The sequence below is a fragment of the Choloepus didactylus genome, chromosome 15, assembly GCF_015220235.1.
Source record: "Choloepus didactylus isolate mChoDid1 chromosome 15, mChoDid1.pri, whole genome shotgun sequence".
In the NCBI taxonomy this organism is placed as follows: domain Eukaryota; kingdom Metazoa; phylum Chordata; class Mammalia; order Pilosa; family Megalonychidae; genus Choloepus; species Choloepus didactylus.
Genome location: NC_051321.1, coordinates 11,476,286 through 11,496,531, shown reverse-complemented (window position 1 = coordinate 11,496,531; position 20,246 = coordinate 11,476,286). Strand labels below are relative to the sequence as shown.

The following is a 20,246-nucleotide window of genomic DNA, read 5'->3' as shown; positions in this document are numbered from 1 at the left end:
TAAACCCAAACTGCCAAAAACAAAATTTTAAAGAGGATTTTTCTCTTTTAACCACTAAATTTCAGTCACTGAGTAAAAGAAAAAAAAAGGCAAGAACATCCCCCACAATAAAATGCTAAAACTGGAATTGTTTTCACAACTTTAATAGCCAAACTGCCTAAAGTATTTTCAAAAAATCTTTTTTAAGAAGTTTCTCTCAAACATCAGCTAACTTAATAAATGCAAATGATACTCCATCCCAATTGACTTTTATTTCCCATTTTTAAAATAGCAAAATATTAACTGACTAGCATAACATCAAACAAAAATAAACAAGGTACCCAACAAAAAAACCAAAACATTAAAAATCAAACAAACCAAGAAACCCCACAAAAAGACAAAACCCTCCAAAATACCTCTAACTTGTGTGATGCATCCTCTGGTAAAGATTCAAAAATTAAATCTTCAAGCGATTTAGGCTGATTGGATTTAGCCTTTGGTGGGAACAAAGATGGTGCTTTGCCTTGAGCCTGGAAACCCTCAAGCTCTCCAGCTGGGTTTTGCTGCATGAGTTTTAACCTTTTCCTTTCTTTCCGGATTTCCTTTGCTTTTCGACATGGAGGCTTACTCAAATCAGCCCCTTTGCCTAAAAAGAATTTTAAATTATTAGACCATTCACATTTGGCTCTAGAAATGTCTTTTCGAAGGCCTCAAAGATTCTACAAAGTAGGATCAAACAATTCCAACAGTTAGGTTAGCTATGCGGCAGATGTTTCATCCTCTAAGATGATCTTAGATTCTACCTTAGAAGCAGGAGTGACCAAAGAAAATAGTCACAGAAACTTCTCAAGGCATCTCTAATTGTTGGTTGTTGTTGTTTTTTTTTTTTAAGTATCAATCCATTTCTCTGTCTTTTTAAATAGAAAGAACACAATCAAATGTCTTCTGCTTCAGGACATTGCTAACCCAGCCCAAATTTCTGAGGGACATCTCTCTTAAAGTCCTGATGGCATAAATCCTTAGGAACAGGGTGTAAAAGAGTACTGATCCCAGAACAAACTCTAGTAGACCTTTCTACAAAATAAATCCTTGCTTAGTTGAAGGTATCTGTATCTCTCTATTGAACTGAGGGATCTCATTAAGTTCAGTTTTAGTGAATCACAGCTTTGCTCTAATTACAAGATCAAATAAATTGACAACCCTTTAATATATATAAAGTAAACTGTTATTTTTAACTATTATAAACTACAAATTTTAGTGAATATATATTTATATAATTCATTAAAAGGAAACTATTTTACTTCTAAACTGTATAATTTATAAAATAATACTTTTATTTAGCATATCTGTTTAAAATATTTGTATTTATTAATCTAGTATTCTTCAAGGAATCCATCCTGAGAAAATAATAAAAGATAGGAGCAAATATTGATTAACACAAATGAAAAACTCAAAGTAATCTAAATGCCCAATTACAGAATAATTACATAATTTTTAGAATAGCAAAGCAACAGAATATCATTTGACAATTAAAAATGCTTCAGAAGAGATTTTAGGGGACTTATTCATTATAGGGTGTGAAAAATGATTCCATGTATATAAATATGCACATTAAAAATATCTAGAAAAAAGCCAAGAAAGAAATATGCCACCATGGCAATAATCATTTTACCTGGTTTTGGGAATTTAGAGAGGATTTTCCTTTTTTTTAATGTTACCTTTTCTCCAAGTTTTCTAACAATGAATATTACTTTTGTAATTTTTTTGTAAAAAGCTAGTAACAAAATGAATAATAAACTATTTTTAAGATCCCCATAGTATTCACAAATCATATAAAAGTCAGCAATAGGAAGGATTACAAAACCAGTAAGTTAAATTTTTACAGAAAAGATTAAGACCTCAAGCAGTTAAGGAATTTGCCAGAGCCCAAGAACTGACCAAAGAATAATTTTATAAGAAAGTCTATGAGAAGTTCATCTTCACAACTGGAACCGTATCACAACGTCATTAACATATTTTCCAACTAAAGACAAAATTTACATTAAAAGACTTCAAATAAGTCTAATGATCAGTTATAAAAGACTGATTCTACAATTAACTGCTCATCTATTGCTTTTATAGAACTCCCTTTCTTAGGCCAGGGACCATGTCTTTTCTCAAATTTGTTCTCAGAGACATTAGAGCATATTGGTTAAGGGCACCAACTGGGACTCGGGCTGCCTGAGGCCATGGTCCGGCTCTTTCAAGTGGCTAGATGACCTTGGGCAAGTTTCCTCATCTGTACAGAGAGGTAATAACCATTCCTATGGAGTTCCTGTGAGGATTAAATGAGTTCATACATGTGCAGCTCTTAAAAAACAGTATCTACCATAACAGGCAACCCTAATCTTCAATCAGGGTTACATTTTATTATTAGCCATGATTTATATCACAACTCCTAAAACAATGTTTTACCTCTGTATGCATTCTGTAAATGGTAATAAGAAAAAAACCCTGCATTTCTAATTGATACTCAAAACTATGTTCCTTACAAATGTTTTAAAAATATGAACAAATTATAAAAGTTTTAAACCACACAGAGTGAACTGAAAAACACTTTACAGTTTTTTTTTCAAAAACTACGTATGTCATTTTTATATTAATTAATTCATTGGACTAAGCAATGATTACTAACCCATGCTTGCTTTTCTCTACATTTATATATTATTACATTACCATTTGCAAAGGACAGCAAAACAGGATTTTAACTGAAGGGTTACAGATCTCCCCAGATCAATAAATTCCTTCAGCAGAATGGAAACATACCATCAATACATAATGGATACATCACACCAATCCTGCACCCATTGAGGTTCAAAACAACTCAAGAATTCCACATTAGTCCCAACTGTCTTTAATAGAGTTTAGAAGATTCCATAATTCCTAATAAATCCAAGGGAATACACTTCTCATATTTTGAAATAAAACGGAAATGCAGGTTTTCCAAGGAAAAGTCAAAGATTACTACATTTTAAAAGTGTATGCTTACATTCCCAGTGAGAGCTATCCTACAGAAGAAAAAAAAAAAAACTACAAAAAAAGTTTTAAAATTTTGCAGTAATCATTCTCTTGGTGGTAAGGATAATACTGCTATTCTAAAACTGTTGCATAATGTGGGATACAGTAAATGGGTGTGTGATATTCTAATCTAATTCTATTATTCCTAAGGTCCTTGAGAACCAGGATTCCCAGGGCTGAAGACAGAAGAAACAAATTTAAAACCAAAACCAACACAAAACAAAAACCACTGTAGTCCTGACTCTGAATTGGAAATATCAATGTGAACCCATGACCCACCCCTTAAATCTGTCCAGTGAAAAAGTCTAGAAAACAATGACCAAGGCAGTAGCGATAATGGGCACCCCTAGTCCAGTTTGTAAATTCCAAATACACTATTTCCTACTAAAAGGAACCAAGGGCTCCTTGGAGAAATGGCTGAATCAACACTTGTACAAGAGGAGTCTGGAGCATCAGGTCATACCAGACAGCAAGAAAGCCATCAAAGACTACTTGGAATTGTGCCCAAGATGACACAGAAGCCAATTAAAAGAAGCTCCCCAAAGAGCAATGGATTACAACACAGCAAATAAGTTTAAATGCATGAGTTAAAAATGACACCCCAAAAAACACTAATTGGTCACTATATTGGAAAATGCTGTTTTGAAAAATGGAAAATAAAATGGAAGAAATAAGAACTTGACCTTGCCTTTGCTATGAGATTTATGGGAAACAAATGGATGAGGGGAAGTTTTTTATTACAGTCCAGCCAGTAAATGAAGAGTGGATGACAGAATTAGAATATGCAGTGAATTAATGGATCTAGACACTGCACATTGATGGATGTTAACACTAACAAAGAGGCATCCAGATATTGCACACCTCCTGAGAGCACACACCAGACACCCACCTATGAAATAACTTTAACCATCCTCAAATAAATAAATAATTCAAACATGAATATGATTAAGTTTTGTCCCCCCCAAAACAATTTAATTCTAAATATGATCAGTTATCTAGATCCACCTACATACAGCTGGGCAGAGGACCACGATAAACTGCACAGTACGAATACAATCAGCAAAATGCAGAGTGGGACAAATAATCCAGGACAAACACCCCAGTTTCTCCAACAAATAAACTGCAAGTAATAAAGGCGGACAGATGGAAGAGGGTAACTACAGATCAAAGAGATTTAAAAATATATACCAACCAATTGCTATAAGTGAACATTATTTAGGTCCTGATACAAACAAATATTTATGAATAGGACATCTGAACTCTTAAGTAGTCGATGACACCAAGGAATTTTATTTAGGTGCAACGATGATATTGCATGTTTTTTAAAACTTATCTTACATTGAGAGGTGTATTCTGAAATATAAAATGACAACGCCCAGAATTTACTTCAAAATAATACTAGAAGGGAGGAACTGGATAATAGATTAAACAACAAAGGCCAACATGAGTTGATAATTGTTTCAAATGAGGTGTGAGGACAAGGAGGCTCATTATACTATTGTCTACTATTGTCTACATTCGTCTATGTTCAAAATTCTCCATAATAAAGATTTTTTAAATTTCATAAATGTATAAATAAATTTTATAAGGAAAAATAAAAATAATAAAAGAATTGACCTACTGCCCAAGAGATAACAGTTCAAAGAAAGTCTCTAAATCATTCAACATATTTTAGTGGACTATTCTTATCAATTAGGATGAAATCTCACACCAACATCAATTTAAATGGTATAAAAGCTTACATATCAAACTGTTCAGTAAAGTCCAAATAAAAAGTTTTCCATACCTTTAACATGTGTAACTTATAATTTAGACAAGAAAAACTAAAATGGTACTAAAAATCTTTCCCTCAAGATCATTTTGTATCATCAAATATAGAAACAAATTCAAGAACTGAAGCATAGCCAAACATCAAGTTTTATGAAATAATTCTGAAATAGTCATATATATACATTTACATACAAACACACATACACATAATAAGCACATTCGAAAGCTGGACAGTTTTTTTAAACATCTAATTCTTTTATAAGTGATATTAATGTAGCAAAAAAACTCATGTAAAAAAAAAGTTAAAATCAAAATCTGGAAACTTCTAAATTAAAATGTATTAGGGTCACATAAGAAAACTTTAATTATAAACTGAAGAATTTTATAACGTCAGTATTTTAGACATAATACCTATAAAATATTTTGTCTTGCTTAATAATGCCAAAAATAAGAATTTTAGTTAGCATCATACCTTTCAATGGCAAAAATCTGATTCTCAAAATTTTAAGGCCCTAATTAGTAAGAAGACATGAAAATTTTTTAAAATGCCTGTTTTGGGGGACAAAACAAAGCCATTACTTCAGACTTTATAAACACAGTGGCTTAAAGAAGAAACGATTTGTCCACTGAAATGCAGGTAATAAGATATATAAAACAGAGTGGTATTTTAAAGATTTCATAATTCATCTTTTTAGATGGTAGGGCACAGGGATTACACTAACCCAAGCAAAAAGAAAGGCATTTCATGTAACATGATAATCAAACTTTTAATACCTGGCTTAGGAATTGTATGAATTTTAACCGAATGTGATGGTTCACCAGAGCCCAGCTTCTCTTCTATAGCTTGTGACTGAGTTAATTCCTTAGAATCTTCTTTCTTTGAGTTTTTTCCTATCTTCTTCTCTTCACTCTCTAAGCTCCTTTTGAGGTCATCACTTAGTGTTTTAAGGTCACACTGTATATCCAATTTATTTATTAATGCAAAGTCACCCACAACAGCATCTTCCATTGTGGAATCCATGGGCTCATCTACGAATCAGAAGAAATGCAAGTGGATCAACAAGGTCATTTGACACAGTAAGATACATATGTAAGATTAAAACGTCCCTTTCATCCAATATAGCAGACTACTGCATGTCCACCAAATCCATTCTTTCGTCTTCCAGAGGAATAGAACTGGAGTTAGATTGTGGCACTGTAGCAAGGGAATGCACCTGCCAAGCCCTTTGCAACTTGTGACCAAGCTCCTGCTTGGAGTGCGAACAAAGTGAAATGTCCAATTTCTACCTCACTTGCTTTAAAGGAAATCTGTGACCCTGGACTTCCAACCTTTCCCCTCCTCACTGGCTGGAATAGTTAAAAACCAGAGGAATCTTAGTAACCACATGTTAAAGCGAGTCCCAGAATGGCTGAGGGGACCAGAGCTGCAGGCCCACATGGAACACCCCCATAGACTTATAGGAGGAGAAAGGCCAACTTCCATCATTTTTGAGTCATCACATTTTTGTGTCTCTTTGTTACAAGTGCTTAGCCTTCTACTCTAATGAGTACATCATTCCTATGAATTAAGACGCCCCCCCCACACAAATAATTTAGAAGCTTATACCAAGTCAAAATGAAGAAATTCTCCAGAACCAAATGCAAAAGCTAAGTAAAATGGTAGGCAACTATCAATTTACAAATGGATAATATTCTCAAAGCTCATCCGTACATTAATTTTTGGAACTCAGAACATGATTCCTGCAACAAAAAAAAAAAAAAAAAAAAAAAAAAAAAATTTATATTAATTAGCCAACAAAAATCTATTTAACTTTTAAGATTACATAACAACAATACTAATCAGAGGTGCACCAAAATTGTGACGTTTCCAAAGCTCCAACTGCCCTGAATCTCTAAAACCTCGAACCTTCCAGCTTCTTTACTGCCCCTGACTCAGCCAAGTGTCCTCCAGGTCATCCTCAATCCTGACCCTTTAAGAGTCGGACATGAAGGCAAAGAGCTTCTCATATTGTTGGCCACTGTATCTCCACTGCTCAGAACGGGAACTGGGATGTTGAAGGCATTCACAACATACTTGATGAATGAATTAAAGACTGACATGGGAGGTTCCCAGGAATAGGCAATTCCTACGGCAGCAGAGAGAAAGAACTCTAAGAAGGGGGAGCATTTCCAATTCTTATGCTCATGCATGAGGCAATGCCCATGGGAAAACATTAAAAAAAAAAAAAGTGAAAAAACATAAAAAAACAAAGTATCTGTAATGAAAGTTAATTATTAATTATCTTTAAGGAAATTCACTCAAAATTTTTTATTCAATTTTATTGAGATATACATTCACATACCATACAGTCATCCAAAGTGTACAATCAATTGTTCACAGTACCATCATATAGCTGTGCATTCATCACCCCGACCTATTTTTTGAACATTTTCCTTGTACCAGAAAAAGTGAAAATAAGAATAAAAATAAAAGTAAAAAAGAACACCCAAATCATCCCCCCACTCCCACCCTATTTTTCATTTAGTTTTTATCCCCATTTTTCTACTCATCCATCCATACACTGGATAAAGGGAGTGTGATCCACAAGGCTTTCACAATCACACTGTCACCCCTTGTAAACTACATTGCTACACAATCGTCTTCAAGAGTCAAGCCTACTGGGTTGTAGTTTGATAGTTTCAGGTATTTATTTCTAGCTATTTCAAAGCACTAAAACCTAAACGGAGTTATCTATATAGTGCATAAGAATGCCCACCAGTGTGACCTCTTGACTCCATTTGGCATCTCTCAGCCACTGAAACTTGGTTTCGTTTCATTTTGCATCCCCCTTTTGGTCAAGAAGATGTTCTCAACCCCATGGTATCAGGTCCAGACTCAGCCCCGGGAGTCATATCCCACGTTGCCAGGGAGATTTACACCCCTGGGAGTCAGATCCCATACAGGGGAGGGCAGTGAGTTCACCCACTGAGTTGACTTAGCTAGAGAGAGAAGGCCACATCTGAGCAAAAGAGGCACAATTACAAGCAGATTTAGCCTCTCCTTTGCAGTAATGAGCCCCATGAGGGCAAGTCCCGTGATAGAGGGCTCAGCATACCAAACCATCAGTCCTCAATGTTTGTGAGAACATCAGCAACAATCCAGATGAGGAAGCCCAACACCTCTGCATTTTCCCCCAGCTCCTCAGGGGACCCCTGCATATATATTTTTATTCTCTGCCCAAATTACACTGGGATGTGTTGCTATTTCACACTAACCTACGGTCTCACTTCCTATTAAAAGTTCCATGTAATTACGGTATTCGAACAAACTGCATGAGTTAAATTGTTTAGGAAATATAGCTCTTGTACCAACTCAACATCTCTACCCTTGGTCTCACATGGGATTTGAGGTTTTAAAATGCAGTCAGTAGTACTGTCCTTTACCCTTTGGCCCAATTTGCCCTAGTCCTAACCACATCTGCTTCATTCATATCTCTAGTTGAAGTCTGGACTCTTTTTCAGCTTTTTTAACAGATGCTATATATTCTAATACTGACATTCATATCTGCCAAGTTCTAGCTCTGAGTTTCAGGTGTCACACAGATATCCAAAATTCCAGGGATCCATCAGGTTAAACACAAAGGGGTCAGACTCTTGGAATCTGGAGATAGCCATTACAATCCAGGAATAGAAGTGAATGCTAAAAGAGCTTACACTCTAAGAACTATTACAATAAGCGTTCCCCTGATAAGCAGTGCTCTAAGGTTCAATTCTGAGTCACTCATAATTTTAAAACATATCAAACAAATAAGAAACAGAATTTCAAGGAACATAATTTACTGAAGCAAGACCTTACTTGAACACAGAAAACGTGAACTTTACTCAGCTCTACAAGTGATTGTGTATTCTTAAATAAACTACATCTCAGCATTTGATTTTCCAGAGATAATACCACTCTTGATTTACTTCACAAGGATATTAGGACAAAGTAAGATAAGAGCTGTCAGAGCATTTGAAAAATAATATTTCAATAAACTCTAGGAAATCACAGCATCCTTAAAATGGTCCTCAATCATCTTCCTAGATCCTGCTTGGCACATGTCCCCCAGATCCTAGATTTAGGGATCGTGGTAATAACAATGGCAGCGCTAACAGTGGTGGTCATGGCCAATATTATAGAATCATACACAACTGTAATAACGACTCCCTTTCTCTACCCACAAACTTAAGAAGTGACTGAAAATGAGAACCTTGGAAAGATCCATCAATTTAAGATAGTTTTTAGACCCCCATCTCATCTTACCCTCACAATTTCCTCTGGAAATCTCCCCTTTAGCCAGAAATTTCAACATTTTTTTCAAAACTTTCTTGTGGGATTTTGATGGCTGAAACTGTAAAGGTCGGCACCTACAAGAGCAAAATAAATATGTAAAAGTGAATTCAAATTGTGAAGAAATACAATCAGTTCTTGCTAGTTTCTAGCACAATAAGGCAAATCTCATGCCTGGGATTTCTGGTTAAAGTTGGGATAGCCTGCAATCCCTCCCCACATCTCACTAAAACTACAGTTAAAGGATTTAAAAAAATAAAAATAAAAGGGACATAAACCCACTAGGACAAAGAGAATGGGAGAAATTCTGGAAGCTGGAAAGCAGATGTACAAGTGATAATTGGTTTAGCAGACCAAAGAAAGCTTGAAAACTAAGCCAAAAGTGGGAAAAGCCAAAAAAGTGCCCAATTTTCTCTACAGTACTCCTAATAAAAGTGTTAGGAATTGATACCTGGTACCTCTGGATATATGAGTAAAGGTGGTTCTAAAAATAGGATGATAACTTGAAAATCTGTTTGTGAAGCAGTTGTCAGATCCTCTCCTCCATTGTACACAGCCAAATGACTGTCCCTATACAACCCATCAGAAAATTGCAAACTTTTAGGAAAGAATTAGAAATAGGCCTCTTAACTGGGTGACAAAGCACAGCTGAAGGCAATGGTACCGTACTGGAAACAAGAAGTTTAAATGAACATCTTCATATTGAATGCTGGGACCCTAACCCAGACCCCAGAACAAACAGGGAGGAATATACTTTTTCTCTGGAATCGATCAGACCTAAAAATACTGGTATCAGGCATTCCCCAGTCAGATCACCCAAGCCAAAGCCCACAGTAAGCAATCCACCCAGATACACAGAATTTCCAAAGTTCCACTGGAAAGTTGGAATCACAGGACACTTAAAGAGGACCTCTACTACAAAGATAGATGTCAAACAAACTGGAGAAAGCTACTTGGAGGACACAGACTACACAGGAAGAAGAGAACCTAAAAATATATATAACATCTGCAGGAAATCTATAATTTCCCTTAAGCTATTTCAGCCATAAAATAATGGGATACTATCAAATCAAAAAAAAAAAACAAAAACAAAAACAAACAAAAAGTAACAAAAAATAACTCTAAGTAAAGTGAAAAATGATAGAAGAAAAAATTAAACAGGAGAGTTGGAAAATAAAATTGAGACCACCTCCCAGAAGATTTAGCAAAGAGATGGAAAAATGAAAAGAAAAAGTTAAGAGGACCAGTCCAAAAGGTCTATTATCTGACTAGTTACAGAAGAGAACAATGAAAATGGAGAGAAGATCAACAAAATAATCCAAGAAAATTTGCCTGAACCAAAGGATATGATGGGAGAAAGTCCCAAGTAAGAAGGGCCCCCAGAGTTCATATACAATGGATGAAAACAGCCCCACAGCAAAGCACATCATGAATTATCAGAACATCAAGAACCAGTGGTAGATTCTAAAAGCTTCCAAAGAGAAAGGACAGGTTTCAAATAAAGGAACAAGAATCAGAATGCCATTAGATTTCTCAACAGCAATAAGGCAACAATAGAACAAAACCGTCAAAATTCTGAAGGAAAATTATTTCCAACCTACACTCCTGTACCCAGCCAAACCATAAGTTTGAGCAGTGAATTAAAGCATTTTCAGATATACAAAGTCTCAGCAATTTTACCTCTCTTTCACTTTTTCTCAGGAAGCTATTAGAAGATGTGCTTCACTAAAACAAGGGAATAACTCAAGAAAAAGGCATAGGATAAAGGAGCCAGGGGATCCAACTCAAGAGACAAAGAGAATCCCCAAGATGACAGTGAAAGAGATGCCAGCATGACGGTGTTTTATCAGTTGGAGAGGGCAAACTGTGCAGATAGGAGCAGGTCAGAAGGCTCCAAGAGAGACTTTCATTAAGAAGATAACGATGATAGAGTACCTGATGCAACTAAACATACTGAGAGGAAACTTACACAACTGAGGGAGGGTTTAAAAATAAAGGGGTTATTGTATGCTACCACTAATGTGCAGTCTGCGAAAAATGTAAAATAAATGGTTTATATTGTAAAAATAAAGAAAATAATAATAAAAAAATAAAGGGGTGACAGGTACATAGAAGACTACACAAATAAAAAAGACAATTATTAACTCCAAGGAAAGCAAAACCTTGTCCAGGAAAGGAAAAGTAATCATATTATACTACATGGCTCAGCTGTGAAGCATATTTACCTGGTCATAATGATGAAAATATATGAGTAGTAACATATCCAAAATTACAATACTTCTAAATTGGGAAGTTGGGGTGAAGACAAAGAAGAGCTTAAATGTAGCAGGGGAATAGGAGTAAAGGAAAGCTAAATCTTTACCTTTCATAGAGAGAAGCTCAGAAGTAATGGAGACAACAACAAAAAAATTTCTTTTCAGAAAGTATTATAATAATCACGTTATTTAAAGACAAGGAGAATAAAAACCAAAAGAATCAGTTAAAGATTTAAAGGTAAGACGGAAAAAGATGGCGACATAGAGAGGAGTGGAAGTTAGTTAATCCCCCCAGAGCAACTAATAAATAATCAAGAACAATTAGTAAATGATCTGGAATAACTGCTAGGGGACAAGCTTGACTGTCCACACACTGTGCACCAACCTGGATTGGGAGGAATGCCTGAGACTGCAGCATGGAATCTGTGAGTAGAAACTGCAGATCCGAGCTAGGAGCCCCCTCCCCAACAGCAGCCCAAAAGGCAAAGCCTCACTGTGACAGAAAGCAGCACTTTCTAAACAAGCCGATATATCTCAGTCCAGCTCCAGCTGGGGTTTTAAGTGGCAAACGTGGACTGCTCAATGCAAGCTGCAGATCCCCAAAAAGAGACTTTTAGTGACGACTCACCTTGAAGAGCCAGGAGAATTCTCTATCTCAGGAGGGGGAGCCCAGAGGACCGGATGCTATCTCTGGCCGGTGGGTGAAACTGAGGGCTGTGGACAGACCCTGAAAGGGGGCTTTCTGTCCCTTTTCCTCAGTGGAGAAAAGGCACAGCCATTTTCAGCTCACACTGCTCTGCAGTACAGAAAGTCTCAGCCATTTTCAGCTTGCAGCACTCTGACCCAGACAAGGGTGGAGACAGCAGAGTCAGAGAGACAAATAACCTATTTATATGCAAATGAAAACTCCTTAGGGGGCATATCTTCCCTAAGAGGAAAGAGGTGGTGCCCAGATCTACTATCCGCCTTCCATTCAGAACAAGACCCCAAAGCCTGGGGCGGGAAACAGCCATGGTCCACACTTCCTTACACCAGTCAGGAACTACAGGCTAACAGGCACCACCTGCTGGGCAGAAAAGCACAGCAGCTTGAGGCCTCATAGGGTGTGTCAATTCTCTAAGACATATCCTCAAGGAAACCAGATACTGAATATTTCTTCCTTCTGGGACCTGAGCCTGTTCTGGTCTGGGAAAACCTGACTGGGGTAACCGAGGAAACCAGATGCCTGGACAACAGAAAACTACAACCTACACTAAGAAAAATGAAGTTACGGCCAAGTCAAAGGAACAAACTTACACTTCAACTGAGATACAGGAATTGAAACAACTAAAGCTAAATCAATTAAAAAAGTTTAGGAAAGCTATGACAAAAGAGATGAAGGCTATAAAGAAAACACTGGGTGTACATAAGGTAGAAACTGTACATTTGAAAAAACAACTGGCAGATTCTATAGAAACAAAAGGCACAATAGAAGAGACGAAAGACACAATGGAGACATACAACAGCAGATCTCAAGAGGCAAAAGAAAACACTCAGAACTGGAGAACAAGACACCTGAAAGCCTACATACAAAAGAACAGATAGGGAAAAGAATGGCAAAATATGAGCAAGGTCTCCGAGAAATGAATGACAACATGAAATGCAGGAATGCATGTGTCATGGGTGTCCCAGAGGGAGAAGAGAGGGAAAGGGGGCAGAAACAATAATAGAGGAAATAGTCTTATGAAAGACATAAAATTACAGATTCAAGAAGCCCAGCATACCCCAAACAGAATAGATCTGAATAGGCCTACGCCAAGACACTTCATAACCAGATTATCAAATGTCAAAGACAAAGAGACAATCCTGAAAGCAGCAAGAGAAAAGCAATCCATTACATACAGAGGAAGCTTGATAAGACTATACGTTGATTTCTCAGCAGAAACCATGGAGGCGAGAAGGAAGTGGTGTGATATATTTAAGATACTGAAAGAGAAACACAGCTAACCAAGAATCCTATATCCAGCAAAACTGTCCTTCAAATATGAGGGAGAGCTTAAAATATTCTCTGACAAACAGACAATGACAGAGTTTGTGAACAAGATACCTGCTCTACAGGAAATACTAAAGGAAGCTCTACAGTCAGATAGGAAAAGACAGGAGGGAGAGGTTTGGAACACAATTTTGGATGATGGTAGCACAGCAATGTAAGTACACTGAACAAAGATAATTATTAATATGGTTGAAAAAGGAAGGTTAGGAGCATGTGGGACACCAGAAGGAAAGAGGAAAGATAAACACTGGGACTGTGTAACTCAGTATTCAAAAATTGTGATGGAAGGTACAAATATGTTTTTACATGAGAGAGAACAAATGAATGTCAACCTTGTAAGGTGTTAAAAATAGGGAGGTACTGGGGGAAAAATACAATCAATGTAAACTAGAGACTATAATTAACAGAAACATTGTATTATGCTTCCTTTAATATAACAAAGGCAATATACCAAAGCTAAACGCATATAAGAGAGGGGCATAAGGGAGGGGTATGGTACTCCTGGTATTGGTAATGTTGTCTGACTATTCTACTTTAGTTGAATGTTATCTTTCCTTTTGTTGCTTCCTAGCTTTCATGTTTGTTTGTTTTTGTTTGTTTTCTTTCTTTTTTCTTTTTGTCTCTCTACCTTCTTGACTCCTCCTCCCGGTTTGTGGAAGAAACAGAGATGTCCTTATATAGATAGTAGTTGAGGGTGGTGAATACATAAATATGTGACTATATAGGGAACCATTGATTGTTTACTTAGGATGGAATGTATGATGTGTGAACAAGACCGTCTTTAAAAAAATGGGCTGATGAAGAAACCCTGAGGACACTATACTGAGTGAAATAAGTCAGACACATAAGGACAAATATTGCAGGGTCTCACTGATATGAACTAATTATAATATGTAAACTCATACACACGAAATATAAGTTACCAGGATATAGAACGAGGCTAAAGAATGGGGAGCAGTTGCTTATTATGAGCCGAATGTTCAAATAGGGAGAACGTAAATATATGGAAATGGACAGGAATGACAGTAGCACACTGTGAGAATAATTAACAGTGCTGAAAGGTGTGTGAATGGGGTGGAAAGGGGAAGCTCAGTCATGTATGTCATCAGAAGGAGAGTTTGAGGTTAAAAGATGGGAACATAAAAAACAGTGAACCTTGTTGTGGGCAATGTCCGTGACTAACTGTACAAACATTAGAACTCTCTTTCATGAACCAGAACAAATGTATGACACTGTAACTAGAAGTTAATAATAGAGGGGCATATAGGGAAAAAAAATACCTATTGCAAACTATATACTACAGTTAGTAATATTTTAACGTTCTTTCATCAACAGTAACAAATGTACTATACCAATACTATGAGTCAACAATGGAGGGGGTTGGTTAGGGACATGGGGGGATTTGAATTTCCTTTTTTTGTCTTTATTTCTTTTCTGGGGTACTGAAAATGTTCTAAAAAAGGAAGAAAAAAAATTAATAGTGGTGATGGATGCACAGCTCTATGATGGTACCAGGGGTAACTGATTGTACACTTTGGATCTTTGGATACTTTTATGGTATATAAACAATCACAATAAAAAAAGAATAAAAAAATAATTATTTTAAAAAAAGATTTAAAGATGACTATCACTGGGAAACAGGGGACAAGCGGTTCAGGAGGCTGCTATTTTTCAAAATAAGCTTTATGGAACTATTTGACTCTTTAAATTATGTGCATGTACAATTTTGATAAAAATAGAAATTTTTTAAAAAAAGTTCACAGCCAGGGACCTTCATCCCCATTTATACTCACATACTGGGCAGTCCCAACTTCTGCTAATAAAAAGCTAAGTTACAGGTTATAAACTCCTCTTCTTTATTAATGATTACATTTTCCTCTATATAAGGTCTCATTTTAACTATTGTAGCAAACAAATTAAATAACCCAAAGAGTAAATAAGGAAAATGACTCAATTAGATCAATTTATATACTGAAGCTAAGTAAAGAGTAACAATTCAGGAAATGTCTGATTTCATGTTGCATGTAAAACCCAGTTTGCAATAATTAACTGAACCCCTTTTCATAAAAGCAACACACCTAGAACAGCAGATAACAGGCACCCAATAAATTTTAGATGCTTTGTCTTTTTTTAACCCACTATAATCAGCCATTTCTGATCAGAGAGATTCTCAGCATTCAAGGCAACCAACTTCAGACTTATCTGAACAGAATCCCATGAATAATCCAGTAATAAATTGCTATCTGAAGGCAAATGACTACTGCTTTTGAGGATGTCACCTCTTCAAAACCACTAAAGCTGAAAGAGGACAGCACAAGCTACTATGTTACTTTATTCTTTGTGCAATAAATGAAAATGGTATCAATGAACCAGACACTCATCTTTTCTCTTTATTGTCTGCCAATCCTATGTTCAGTTACATAAGAGAAAGAGTTCTTAACCAGGGATTAGTGGACCTTCGGCAGTCTGGGATCATCCTAAAATTAACATGCAAAATGTTACACATTTGCATTTATGTGATTTTTTTTTTTACGCTTTCATCAAATTATCAAAAATCAAGTTAAAAACAACTAAGGGAGACAGCTGTGAGTATCAGACAACAAAGTAATGGATACAATTTTGATATTTTTTTTGTCTAAAGTATATATATATATATATACATAAGAAACAGGAGACAAATACTTCAAAATGATATTAATATAATTTACACATTTTCTACCAGAAGAAGAGGAGGAGGAGGAGGTGGAAGTGTTAACATACGAGAACCTTCTTAATCAGAAAAAAAAGGGAAATCCTTCTACCTTAGGGTAGAGTAAGGGGAGGACACATAGGAAACCCAAAATATAATGAAAAATTAAGAAAACACTCTGTAGAAAAAGAGACTTTTTAGTTTAAGTTTTCCATTTAACAAAACAGGGCTCTGAATGCATGTGGCAGATTTTCAAGCCCTCCTCCTACCAAATAATTTGCAGTATCCTGCAGTATTGCTTGAATGTAAGCACTGTGTCGAGCAATACATTAGAATGTAGAAAGCCAAAGACCTAAGATGTAAAAATTTGAAATCTAAAAGAAATTTGAATACTTATCAATATTTTCCCAATACTTCATGATATCCACTGATGAGACTGCTAACAAAGAGGGCATTTTTTTCACACCATATCTGATATCTGAACCAATTAAAGTGTACTGTTAAAAGTTATTGATCAGTACATGATTATGTCATCAGCATGTAGAAAAAAACATAACAACATTGCCTTTCCTTATACAGAATGTCTATTTAGGATGGAAATTAACATGTGAAAAAGTCAAAATTCCACTAAAAAAATTATATTCAATTTTCACATTATAGATCCTCTTTCTATTAGTTAAAACACCAAATTCTTACCTTATTGTATACTGAGGACAACAGGTTTGATTCATGACAGGTTTGTACACATATTTCCCGCTTCTAAAATTATAAAATAGTTTTGTTAATTTCTTACACATTTTCACATGCACCAAAACAGCTCAGTACAGGAGCTCTAAATTATGAAGAATAAAATCTAATGAAAGTGTAAAAATGCATTTAGGTTTAATTACTTTTCACAAGCTAAATAATCTAGCAAAGTGGACCTATCAAAGACGCAATCATAGTCTTTTCTTTCCTAAACTTTTAGGTTTATATGCCAAGACTGATCATCTCAATTACCCTCTCACCAGCAGTCACAATTCCTTCAATGCCTTGACCTGCCACTAATCCTCAGTATCAAACAGCAATGAGAGAAAACTGCCCATGAAGCTGTAGGACAGATGTGTCACCCTGAGAGCTTGTGACATCCATGGTTGGGGATTCCACACGCACCAGCACAAAGTACCACAAAACTAACCAGATCTTTCCTATTTGTTCCAGGTCTCTGTTAATGGCAGAAACATCATTTCAGCTGCTCAAGCCAGAAACCTAGGAGTCATCTTAAGACTCCTCCCTCTAATTGACCTCTATATCCTGACAGTAAGTCTCTCCTCTAAAATGCATCTTAAATTTGTTCCCTTCTCTCTATCACCACTGCAACTAAGACACCAGTCCTCACCATCTCCCATCTGGATACTGCATTAATCTCTAGAACTAGCCCTCTTACTTCCAGAACCTCCCCTTTGAATATCTCACAGCCATATGAATCTTTTCTACAACACAAAATTTCCTTCAATAGCTCCCCAATGCCTTAAAAAAAAAGAAAAGAAAAGAAAACAAACAGTTCCTTATCATGGCATGCAAGGCCTTTTGACATCTACCAAAACTTATATGGGCCTCATAATTAAATTTAAAGAAAGTTTGTGAAGTTTCACTTACTATGCTCAATCCCATGTCTTTTAAAGAGTTTTGGCCCAGAGAATAACATTGCTTATATTTTCATAAAGAACTTCACCCAAAGGTTACTTAAAAATCATCTACATAAAAATAATGACCAACAAATCTTAGCTATCAAAGGCAATGCGTGTATCTTAATGGAATTCTGAATCAAACAAACCAAGTTTTAAAAAAGACATTTTGAGATCATCCGGAAAATCAACTCAAAAGCCTGGTAACAGGTGATATTAGGGAATTATTAATTTTTTAAAGTATGATAATAGCATTGTGGTAACTATTTTTAAAGAAATAAAAAGATCCTTCTCTCTTCAAGACACATACTTACTATATATGTAATGGTACCGATATGATATCTGGAATTTGCTTTAAAGTACTTTGGGCGTGGGAAGGTGGAGAAAAAGGAGAATCGATGAATCAAGATTGGCAAAATGTTGATAACTGTTGAAACTGGGTGATAGGTACAAGAGATTCATTACACTCCCAACTTTGGTGTATACTTAAACTTTCCCTAGAAACATTTTTAAAAAGACTGAGAAGAAAATCACTACACAACAGAATATAATAAAAAATTTCTTAAACCTCTTTCCAACAACAGGAAAACATTTTAAAGGCAAGCAATATTTAGAAATTATAAGAAGAACCTGAGTTTAACAGCAAAACATATCTTTGTATTAAGAAGTTTCACCTTCGCCATCCTCGGTCTATAAGTTCCTGGTAATCCTGTACTGTCAGGGAATGTGCCCACATGCCTGAAAAAATAAGTGGTGTTTCAGTTACTGAAAGTTGAACCTTCAATTATTTCTTAAATACAAAAGGGTTATTTTATTACATGTGACTATTTAGGCCAAAAGACCTAGAACACTCATATTGGAGAGATTAAAGTCTGTGCAGACTTCACAGGGTTAGTTTGACAAAAAACACAAAACAAATGAAAAGAAAATATTTATTTTAATGAAAAAAAATGATTTCATTGAGTCAGGATTATCAACAGTTTCTAACTACCATAAATTTAGATTCTCTCTACAATCAGACTGCGTCACACCATTACATTTTAGTAATATCCCCAACAATTGAAACATTGGTCTCATAAGAACTAGAGAGCAAATGTTATGTGCATATTAATCCTAATTTTTATGTATGTTTATAGCACGGTCTCCAACTTTACAAAAAGGAGAAAAGCGTACAAAATATTCTTTCTAAGTGTAAAAACTGAAAGTAACCCAATGCCTATGAACAGGAACCAAGAGAAAACATTACAAGGCACGCTGAACTACTGTTAGAGCGATGGAGAATAGATTTTCCATAAATTTTTTAAGAGCTATGTAAAGACAGAGCAGGCTTGATAGAGCAGATGTAGTGAAAAGGGCATGAGCAAGAGATCCACAGAAAATGGACTGAAGCCTGGGAAGCATTCATTCTCGGAGCCTCATTTCTTCACCTTTCGTAAAACAAGAATAAACCCACCTACCCAATAGAAGAGTAAAGGTTATTATTAGATAGTAAAGAAAATTATTAGACACAAAATCAAAACAATGATAGAAACGTAGTTATCTCTTTAGGTGAAAAGCAGGTTGAAAACAGGTTTCTTCCATAGAGCTTGAGACACAGGCCATATGTATTAACCAAATTTCTCTTACTAAAATTATCAAAAAAAAAAAGCAACAATTTAGAACCTATTAAAATATTAATTTTGGACATGCTTAATATAATTTATTACATAAATATTATCATCACCATACTAAAATTCTGAAAAAAAGAAGGGAAGAAACTGTTATACTCTAAGGCAAAAATTGTTGTCATCTGATGTGCTTCTTCTGGGCTTTTTTCTGTCTTTCAGAGCCGTAATCACGTCGCATATGCCATTTTGTATCCTGTTTATTTTCTCCGTTTAACCTTGCACCGAAAGTGTTTTTCCACTTAGCAGACCTCCATTCTACTGGCCTACCGCCTGCACTACATCCTACTGCCCCTCACCCACAAGAAGCATCCCATCAATACAGTTAATGACTAGGTAAACGGACCCACTATATAGACCAAATCATTCCCCTATTATAGAAGACTTAAAAATTTTTTCTAATGGAAACTATCTTCATGGGTATCCAATTTTCCACACTACTGGATTATTCTATCAATATAAGAGTTCACATTCCACATCTGTCAATGCATGACACGGCAGGAAATAAATGCACTATTTTGTTGGCAAACAAGGAAACTTTCAAAAGAAACCCGAGTCATGATTGGGGGGTGGGGGGACGGTAGGTCGGATTTGTCGTCGTAATAGCCGGCGAGACGGGTGGGAGGAACCGTGAGGGATTTAAGCACAGGGTAAAAACTTCAAACAAATCAGTACAAACAGCGACGACAAACCTCTCGCCAGCAGCGACCAAGGTAACCAGTATCCTGTATATTCTTTTATCCATATATAACCGTGTTTATGATGCACCCACATATGTTCACACACTCACACCTTGCTCTCCACAAATTGTACTGCACTCACTG

General features: G+C 35.9%; 1 protein-coding gene across 9 annotated transcripts in view; it reads right to left on the bottom strand.

Annotated features, from left to right (window-relative positions):
- Window positions 1-20,246, bottom strand: part of ATE1 (arginyltransferase 1) — a 217,904-nt gene that overhangs the window by 196,575 nt on the left and 1,083 nt on the right. For 7 of the 9 annotated variants that reach the window (XM_037803975.1, XM_037803974.1, XM_037803969.1 and 4 more), the window contains exons 2-6: window positions 18,433-18,496; window positions 16,788-16,850; window positions 9,089-9,192; window positions 5,581-5,835; window positions 396-625 (exon numbers count right to left, since the gene is read on the bottom strand). In XM_037803975.1, the coding sequence (XP_037659903.1) occupies window positions 396-625; window positions 5,581-5,835; window positions 9,089-9,192; window positions 16,788-16,850; window positions 18,433-18,496 (716 nt within the window). Of the gene's footprint in view, window positions 1-395; window positions 626-5,580; window positions 5,836-9,088; window positions 9,193-9,573; window positions 10,170-16,787; window positions 16,851-18,432; window positions 18,497-20,246 lie in introns of those variants that run through there. The other 2 variants (XM_037803972.1, XM_037803973.1) reach the window with 2 other exon arrangements.